General features: G+C 39.6%; 1 protein-coding gene and 1 non-coding gene across 7 annotated transcripts; both read left to right on the forward strand.

Moving 5' to 3' along the window:
- The first annotated feature begins 12 nt into the window (after positions 1 to 12).
- On the forward strand, positions 13 to 9047 carry PPP1R8 (protein phosphatase 1 regulatory subunit 8). Of its 6 annotated transcripts, none has more exons than XM_087970847.1 (7): positions 13 to 618; positions 2039 to 2099; positions 3701 to 3854; positions 4050 to 4270; positions 4923 to 5067; positions 5417 to 5481; positions 6669 to 9047. In XM_087970847.1, the coding sequence occupies exons 4-7, from the start codon at positions 4205 to 4207 to the stop codon at positions 7020 to 7022; spliced, it is 630 nt and encodes a 209-aa protein (XP_087826973.1). In that variant the 5' UTR covers positions 13 to 618; positions 2039 to 2099; positions 3701 to 3854; positions 4050 to 4204; the 3' UTR covers positions 7023 to 9047. The 6 variants fall into 6 exon arrangements, with proteins under 6 accessions (XP_087826973.1, XP_026535240.2, XP_026535241.2 ...); XM_026679455.2 differs by having other exon boundaries at positions 13 to 107; positions 4008 to 4270; XM_026679456.2 differs by having other exon boundaries at positions 13 to 107; positions 4008 to 4270; positions 6672 to 9047.
- Positions 2798 to 2965, forward strand: LOC113419896 (small Cajal body-specific RNA 1). Its single transcript, XR_003371984.1, has one exon.
- Positions 9048 to 9297: the final 250 nt, after the last annotated feature.

Here is a 9297-nt window from a genome sequence, read left to right on the forward strand (position 1 = left end):
GGCGTGCCCTGCGTCCAGCTGAATGGGGGCAGTCACAAGATGGCGGCGAACGCAAACTCTGCCGGTGGCGGCGGCGGTAGCCTCCCACTCTTTGACTGCCCAACCTGGTGAGGGTGGGGGCGTGTGCCGTTGGACAGCGGGGAAGCGACTTGGCCGTGCAAGGGGTCTGCGTTTTCTTTGGGAGGCGGAGCAGCATCCTAAAAGAGGGGAGCGGGTCCGGGGACGGGAGGGGTAGCAGCCCCTGGAAGGGAGGACCGATTGAAGGGAATCCCCTCAAGATTGGTCCTTTGAGCGTTCCAGTGTGGCGCTTCGTATGTGAAATAATTGGACGGGGAGGGAGGGGGAAAGTGTTTTTAGCTTAGGCAGAACACATGTTTTCAATCTCCAAGGATGCTTCTGGTGCCTCAGAGGGCTTGCTACTTATTGATGTGCCTCAGGATAGGGATGGCGAAGAAGTTCAATATAGGACGCCATATGATGGATAAGGGCAGGCTGTATGGCTAACTGAACGGTCTTTGTGAAATGAGAGAGAGTAGGCTGCTGAGTATGGACAAATGACATAAGTTTTACTTTAAAATCTCTGAGCCTGGGAGAAATCAAAATATGCTTTCATCCCAGGTATGTTACTGAAGTCCTTCATATAAACCTACAAAATGAGGTTATGGTGGGGAAATTGATTTAGGCAGCATGGACATTCATTTGGGATAATTTGGACATCTTGCCTCAGTTGTAAGAATCTGAATAATGGATGGTAGTGATTGAATGTACAGTATATAAATATGTATTCCTTAGATCAAAGTAGTGGTCAAGTAGAAAGTTTGAGTTTCAACTTGTTAGCAAGGTTTTGTATTTTAGTAACAATAGTTACAGCTATCAACTATGTCACTTATGTGATTTATTATTAAATTGTGAGACTTAGTGGCTTATTCTTTTCAAATAGCTCAGCTTGGGAATATGTTGGGAAAGTTCCATCATAGACTTCACTGTGTATTTGCTAGACTTTACAAAAGAGAAATGTGAAAGTGAGAGATTAAAGCAGCAATTGAAGAGCTGTCAAAATGTGCCTTAAAAATGCAAATGTGTTCAAGGATTTTGTACCACAAGACCCACCAAGGTTTTTAGAGAAAGAGATTGGCATTTCAAAGATAAAAAGTCATCTATATTGTACCAAAACAATTATTTGTATCATATCCATTGTTTTGACCTTAACTAATGACAGAACACAACGGGGACTCTTGACGCCAGCATTGGAGATTGTGTCTTTTTCTGTAGTGGTAAATATGCGCATCAAAAATAACTGCAATAAGCATTTGAAATATTGACTGCTCAAAAAGCTTAACATATATTAACAGTTTTAGCTGTTACACAACTGTTTATGTGTAGCAGATTTGGGAGAGCATAAAAGTTAAAATACTTTGTAGCAGAGGCAAGATCTGAACAGATGTTAGGTTGTTATGTAGTCATGTTATGTAGTTTTGTCTCCCAGCCACATGCCATCCTCTTTAAATCAGGCATATAAACCTATACATTACAGAAGTATGTAAGACTGTATTTGTAGACACATTTGTCTCCTTATATGTTGAATTCAATAAATAAATAACCTCTCCAAGTAGATGCTGTCACCAAAGGGCACTGTAATAATTATGATTCATGCTGTTTCTCACTGGTCTTCCAGATGCTTCCAGGAAATCCATACATAGGATACACCTATTTTGTTTCCATATCTTGAAACCATATCCCTAAAAAACTGGAGGTTTCATGACCTGTAGGACCAAATTAACAGATTTTCAGTTCCCTATTCAGGCAACCATCTTAAGGCAATTGATTCATAATTTGTTATATATCTAAATTATACTCATGAATGCTCAGTTACACTAAACGTTAGGGTCAGCACTGAGCATAATTGACTTTTTATGCCCAAGTTCAGGTTCTCCCTATCAAAGCAACTTGTGGTCATTTTACATCTGTTGATAACTTCAGAGATTCCAATGGCTACTTTAAATATTCTTAAAATATTTTTCTTGTGTTTGTTTCCTAGGGCAGGAAAGCCTCCACCAGGGTTGCACTTGGATGTAGTCAAAGGAGACAAACTTATTGAGGTATGAAAATAGATGCAGAAAATTTGAGTACAAGCCAGGTGACATACAGTATTGAATAGCTGTACAGCTTATCACAGGCAAAAAGAAAGACTGAATATCTAAAACCTTTTTTTTAGTTTTAGATTGTCTTGGCTATTTCTAGCAAGCCATCTGAATTTTTTTTTCTGTTGACTTGCATGTGGCTATTTGCATCCAAGTATTCAAAGATAATGGTGCTTTTACATTATTAGGTGTGAATGTGCACCCACATATTTTATTGTTTTAATAATTTAGATTACTATTTGGATCCAGAATGAGTATTTTGTGCAGAAATCTGTTGTCTTGCAGGATTTCAGATTTTCAGCATTCATTCTTTGGTTAGAAGGTATTTGGATACTTCATTCTTATATTGTTTGTTCTCCATTGCAATACTGTCTCTCTTCCAAATCAGAAAACCTTGGTTGCCGCTACTTTAAGAATCTGCATTTGGATGTAATTGAAAGCTACAATTAATTGAATCATTCCTGGTTTAATTGCAGTGTGGCTTGTAAGAAAGAAAGAAGGGAGCAATATAAGGACTAAGCAAATGACTCATGCATTTTCTGATAACTTTCTCTGGTTTGTCCAAATATCCCTAGAGTGGGAACACTTCTTAAGAAGAATATATTATCAATGTGTAACAGTAAATTATAGTGGTATTTTGCTTCTACAGATATCTTAAGCACTTGATACTAACCAAGCCATCTGTGCCTTAGTTCTCATTTAGAGTTCAAAGGTGAAACTAGTGATTGGCTGGGTCTAAAAAGTGCAACATCAAAATTAAGCCATGAAGTGATTAAGCTCCATGTGTGGAGAATCACATCGGGTTATAACTCAGAGGCACAAATGAGTTTTCAGTTGTTGATGCCTTTAAGAATGGCAAAATAATTATTAGCTTTTCTGCTTTCCCATTTCTTTTTCTATAACTTATGTAACTCTGGAACATCAGTTTGCCTACTTATTATTCTTGTTTGTAAAGTTGTTCAACTATGGTAATTTATTTTTTCTGCAGGTACATGCTGCAGGTATCATTGTCATTTAGATCAGTGATGCCCAACCTTTGCGGTTTGGTGGCCAGGCTGGAGGGGGAGGGGAACCGGGCTGCGCATGTGGCAGGCTGGCCCACACGTGCGTGCTGCTTGGCTTGTGTGAGCTGTTTATTGGCATGCACGTGCATGCACACAACTCAACTGTGCTGGCCCGCCATTTACATGAGTTGAGCTGCGTGTAAGCCTATGTGCTGGCCTATGGCCTAGTTGTGAATGGTATGGTATGGGCCATGGCCCAGGGGTTGGGGACCCCAAATTTAGATAGGTAGAAATTGTCCCATACTGGAAAGCAGTGTCACATGGTATTAATAATTTTATATGTAGATTAATTACCCTATCTACTTGCAGATAAACCAAGAATTTTAAGTTCAAAATATATCCCAAAAATTGGATTTGACTTGTTCTTGGATTGTCTTATCTGCAAATACAGATAGACCTTGCTTAGTGGCTTTTTATACCTAGGCCAATGATTTTAAGAAAGTATAGGCCTCCCCCCCAAAAATCCACCCATTTGTCTTTGTTATCTTCTCACAGAAACTGATCATCGATGAGAAGAAATACTATCTCTTTGGTAGAAACCCCGACCTGTGCGACTTCACCATAGATCACCAGTCATGCTCTCGGGTCCATGCTGCTTTAGTCTACCATAAACATCTGAAGAGAGTTTTTCTTATAGATCTCAACAGCAGTAAGTTGATAAACAATGTCCAGAGCATCCTGATGGGGTGTGCAAGTATTTTTAAAGTAACTAGATAGTATGGTACACTGGTTAAGAGGGAGGAACACACAAAAATTAAGGAAAAAGACTGTGCTTTAGGTAGTATTTTAGTAACATGATTAGTATTTGTTGCTTTTCCTCTCCTTCTTATTCTAAAATGCATAGCACATGGCACGTTCTTGGGCCATATTCGTTTGGAACCTCATAAGCCGCAACAGATTCCCATTGATTCCACGGTTTCATTTGGTGCCTCCACGCGGGCCTACACCTTGAGAGAAAAGCCTCAGACATTGCCCTCGGCAGTGAAAGGAGATGAGAAGATGACCAGCGAAGACGAAGAACTCAAGGGCTTGCTTGGTCTGCCGGAGGAAGAAACAGAGTTAGATGTGAGCACAGTGTTTCACCTGCATTGTGGTATCCATGTTATATATCTAGTTTATGAAGGGGACAGAGACCTTTTGGCTTGAACTGTGGCTTGGCACTAGCACCTGAGTAGAGCTGTGCTATCCTTAAAAGTGGAGAGGGAGGTTCCTGTCTGACAGATTTGCTGTGTGGCCCCAGGCAAGAGAAAAATAGTAGTGACCAAATTCTTCCAGCCAGATTCTTATTGCTTGTTTTAGCTGGGGATATCTTCTTTAGTGGGCTAAACCAAGAGCTGCTCAAGTTTGCTCTGATCCCCTTTTGAAGTTTGCTCTTGATTAGGGTTTAAATGCTGTGTAGTCCCTATCAAAAAATGGGGCTGATGTTTTCAAATTTACATTTTGGTAGCAGGTTTTAGAAGACAGAATAGATGCCTAAAGCTTTGCCATATCATAAACCCCAATATTCTTCCAAAAAGGAAGAATTTCCCCCCAAAGGTTTACAATGCCTCTTTTCCCCTCCTAGTAAACCCCCATAGAAGGATAAAGTTCTGTCTGTTCCAGAGATATCGTGATTGCCACAACAGAGTAGGAAATTATAGCACAGTTTTCATCGCCTCAAATTGTTAATCCTTTAAACTGTACTGTAATAGCAATCTCTTTCTCTTTGACACCTTAGAACCTGACAGAGTTCAATACGGCCCATAACAAGAGGATTTCCACATTGACAATAGAAGAAGGGAATTTGGATATCCAGAGACCAAAAAGAAAACGAAAGAACTCAAGAGTAACATTCAGCGATGACGATGAAATCATTAATCCAGGTGAATAATGTGGGCCAGGAATAAGCAACCCAGTCCCCTTCTGATGGTTGGAATTACAACTCATCCCTTCTGGCTATCATGGTCAAGAGTTGCAGTTATAGTGCAAACCATCTGGAGGGTACCCCATCACCGATCCCTGTGGACCCGTAGATTGTTCCTAAAGAACGCTGCTTGCCTTGTTACTTGCATGCGAACATGTATCAATATATAGATACTTTCCTAAAGAAGATAATTAACATAATGCCTTTCCTTTTGGAAAGACTTGCATTAAATTCTTTCAGTGCTAAATATACTCCTAAGATTCCATTTATGATTAACTGCTGTACTTCAATCTCTTTTATTCCTACAGAGGACGTGGACCCTTCCGTTGGGCGTTTCAGAAACATGGTACAGACTGCAGTAGTTCCAGTGAAGGTATGTAACTAAATTGAAGAATATAGCTGATATGGCTCTTTAGTGTATTAAAATAATATGGGCATAGTCTAAGCACTCTGATTCTTATTACCGCTAAATCTGAACAAATATACTGTCAGTATTAGAACTTGCATTTGGATCCTAATTAGATTTTTCCCAGTGGACTATGTTGCCAATTAGATTACAATTAATTTTTGCCAAGGACAGAAATATGTAAAGAAATTAGGTTTTGATAGAACAGAAGAAGAATTGAATTCATCAACAATCATCTTTTGTTCCACAAAGTGAAAAATAACAAATATAAAAGTCATCCAGATGAAAAGCTTTGGAATTCCATTTTATATGACAACCATTTTCCCTGGTTACTAGACTGCAGAAACACAGATGATTGCCTTCACTCTCCCTTTTCTGCGTAGCCAGGAAGAAGTTTTAATCAAGATTCATTTCCATAGTTCACAGCTTGCTTTGACATGCAAATTAAAAAGTATTTCTTCAGTAATGGTTAGAAATTCAGTTCTACCCATGCATCACTGAGCAGAGGGCTACCTAACTTTAAAGAAGAAATAGATTCACAGAGAACCATATTTTCAGCTGTGAATTAAAATAGTTCTCTGTGAGGTTTTAACTGCTAGGATACAACTGTGAGAGGACAGGCTTAGGTCTGACTTGATAAAGATGGAAAGTGCAGGGAATTGAAATTCATGACCTAATTCGGTTTTTAACCTTGTTAACAGTGAGTTGGTATTTTGAAGTGAAAAACTGTCAGGCCCAAAACCAAGAATAACGTGTTAATTCTTCCGAGATGAGTTCCTTATTGCTCACACCTATAGAAAAAAAAAACTTGTCAGACTGAAGACTCTCCTATTTGCACCTTCTGCAGAAATGTCCAACCCTGACAATATTTAAGATTTGTTGGACTTCAAATCCCAGAATTCCTCAGCCAGCCATGAGATTCCACAAGTCTTAAAGTTGCCAAGTTTGATCTACAATATATTCTGTGAACTATATGGTGGTAGGGGACTGTCTTCACCCTCTCATACATGATACCTGAGCTGAGTAGCCTCTTACTTCTCTGGCATGCACACACACACCCTTTCTGGAGACCCACCTCCTCACAAAAGCTCAGATCCTGCTAAATGTCTTTGCATTTGGGACACATTTTAATTCCGTGTGTTGTTTCTCGACAGAAGAAGCGGATGGACAATTCTGGCTCCTTGGCTGTGGATGAGGCTGCAACTCGTCGCATGCAGAACTTTTCCTACAGTGGAGGACTGTATGGAGGCCTGCCTCCCACCCACAATGAGGCAGGTGCCCAGACACACACCATTCACGGCACAGCGCTCATTGGGGGGTTACCAATGCCCTATCCTAATCTTGCCCCGGATGTGGACTTGACTCCGGTTGCCCCCTCCACTGTTGCCATGAACCCAGCTCCCAACCCTGTTGTCTTTAATCCCGAAGTTCTGAATGAGCCCAAGAAAAAGAAATACGCAAAAGAAGCTTGGCCGGGCAAGAAGCCGACCCCTTCTCTCTTGATCTGAAGAGCCAATCTGAGTCCGTTCCGGGAGGCAGGAGTCAGAAGCCAGGCGGGGATAGGGGGAACTGTACAAGTGCAACCACAACTCTCAGACTTGGGGTCACAGCCAGATTTTGGAGGGGCTTGTGACTCCCTTACACAACCAACCTTCAGAAGAGTTCAAAAGGTGTCTAAGAAATGAAATGCAAAAATATATCTCTCACTGCCTGTGGAACCACATTGCCTGGCAGGTTCTTTTTCCATTTACCAGACATTACAGTGGCCGATTTACTTTTGTTCTGGCATTATTCGTGCATTTAAGGGGCGCTGTCCTTGTGTATATGTTGCAGCTGTAGAAATGGCAGGTGGTTTGCTGCTGATAGCGTCCCGGTTCTTTTTCTTTTCTTTTCTTTTTGGGTCAGCTGGTCTCAAAGGAAACCCCCGGCCCCAGCAGAAGTTCTTGACACTTCCATAGTATTTTGACAAGCACATCAGTAATAGTTTTAAGTCAAATACCATGTGTTGCTTTTGTATCTCAGGATTATGAAGTGCTTTTAGTCTAGGTAGAATTCTTTGCATTTGCGAGGTAAACTACCATCATTTTGATGACTGCAAACCAAATTAAATGGTCATGGAATTAATTGCTTTTTGACATTCTTGATTGGAACTACTGAGAAGATTATGACCATTTCAGATTTAGTAAAATTAATTTAGTAAAAATTTTATGACCAGTCCTTAATAGAACAAGAGTTACCTAATAGCCACATTTTAACTATGTTGATGGACCAGGGAGTAAAACATTCAGCAATAATCTTGTATGATATTCAGATAGCATATTAAGATTAATGCTGTTTCCCCAAACAGTTCCTTAATGGGGTAACCCTGAAATTGAGCCCAAGAACGGTCAGCCAGTTCTCACATCAAACTGCACATTTTAAAATCATTGCTTAAACTCAGCTCCATCATTCTGCAGTTAGTTTCGTTTTAACTGAACAAAAAAAAAAAGATTTAAAGATTTTCATTCCTTTTCCAAATATTTTAAGCAAGACTTCAATGTATGAACTGTGTATCCCCAAATAGCTATTAAATTGGAGGTATATTGTCCCATATGATCTAATCTAGAGACTCTCAAGACTGCAAGCTAGTGATCATCGCTGTTCTTGATTCTGGGTATTATGGGGCACTTCACAATCCTTTATAGCACAATAATGGGCAGGTGTCATATGTTCAAGCACTTGGTCCAGTAGATTTCATCCATGACTTCCCCCAATTAAAATTGGCAATGTTGAATGAGCTAATATAGAAGATGGTTGTCATTTTGGAAACTTTGCAGTTATCCAAAACTGCACCTCCCCTCAAAACTATTGTATCGGATAATTTAACTATTGCAGCCAAACAGTTCCTTGTAGTTGTACCTGCCCAACCTCAACAACTGCTCCCCCTGTGGTATATTGGATTATATCATAATTGGAGTATATAGTAGATGGATACTTCTCAACTGTCTGATTTTCTTTTTCATTTTATATGGTAGGCCTCTTAAAAATGCAATTTAAAAAATTATGTTAAGTAACATAATACTTGGAAGAAATTGCTAATGACTAATGAACTTTGCCCTGTACTTCAAATCCTCTCTCATTTCATTTGCAATTTTATCTCATTGGATTATTATTACTTTTCCCCAAGGCTGTGGAATGGTTCCTTAATTTGTGGGGGTACCTGTTCAATATGGGATGAATTTAAAACACTTGAACTTTTCCTTGCTTGATTTTAAAGTAAGATTTAAGAAAAAAATAGTTGGTTCTTGCAAAATACATCTCCTGGGAATTTACTATGTGGTAGCATTGGCCCTGACCTCCCTGGGATAGTATAGACTTGTCTTTTCAGTTCTTTGAAGCCAAGCTTGGCTGAAATTGGGGCAGGGAGGGGAGGGATTAAGTGTGTGGGGCTCTGTACAGACATTTGTACATTTGTGTAATAGGCCTTTTCACACTGTTGAGCTTTTTATCTGTAACCTTTATTACACTGTAAATTAAATGATTGTTTTGCCAAATGGAGAGTTTAATGTGTATTCCCAGATTTCACAGGGTAAAAATTACTGCCTAATTTCCATTCCATCCTTTTTTTTTTTTAACCTTGCTCTCTCTTTAACGAGAATATTCAAAGTAATATACCATGTTTTTAATATAATAAAATACGAAAGAGTTGTGGGGTGACAGTATGCTGTGCTAATGCTTCTAGGAAGCCTTCAAGTGGGATGTAACGGTGATATTCCCATGCTGTTCTTCGTCACTGATATTGGA

The sequence above is a fragment of the Notechis scutatus genome, chromosome 8 (assembly GCF_049901735.1).
Source record: "Notechis scutatus isolate UNSWTSFEM ecotype Mainland chromosome 8, rNotScu1.2, whole genome shotgun sequence".
Classification (NCBI taxonomy): Eukaryota; Metazoa; Chordata; class Lepidosauria; order Squamata; family Elapidae; genus Notechis; species Notechis scutatus.

Bases quoted from the DNA above. Each gene is read 5' to 3' on its own strand.
- PPP1R8 (XM_026679455.2), top strand. From the start codon at position 40: ATGGCGGCGAACGCAAACTCTGCCGGTGGCGGCGGCGGTAGCCTCCCA. The intron at 108-2,038 runs GTGAGGGTGGGG...TTTGTTTCCTAG, and splicing joins CTCTTTGACTGCCCAACCTG to GGCAGGAAAGCCTCCACCAG. The intron at 5,068-5,416 runs GTGAATAATGTG...TTATTCCTACAG, and splicing joins CGATGAAATCATTAATCCAG to AGGACGTGGACCCTTCCGTT.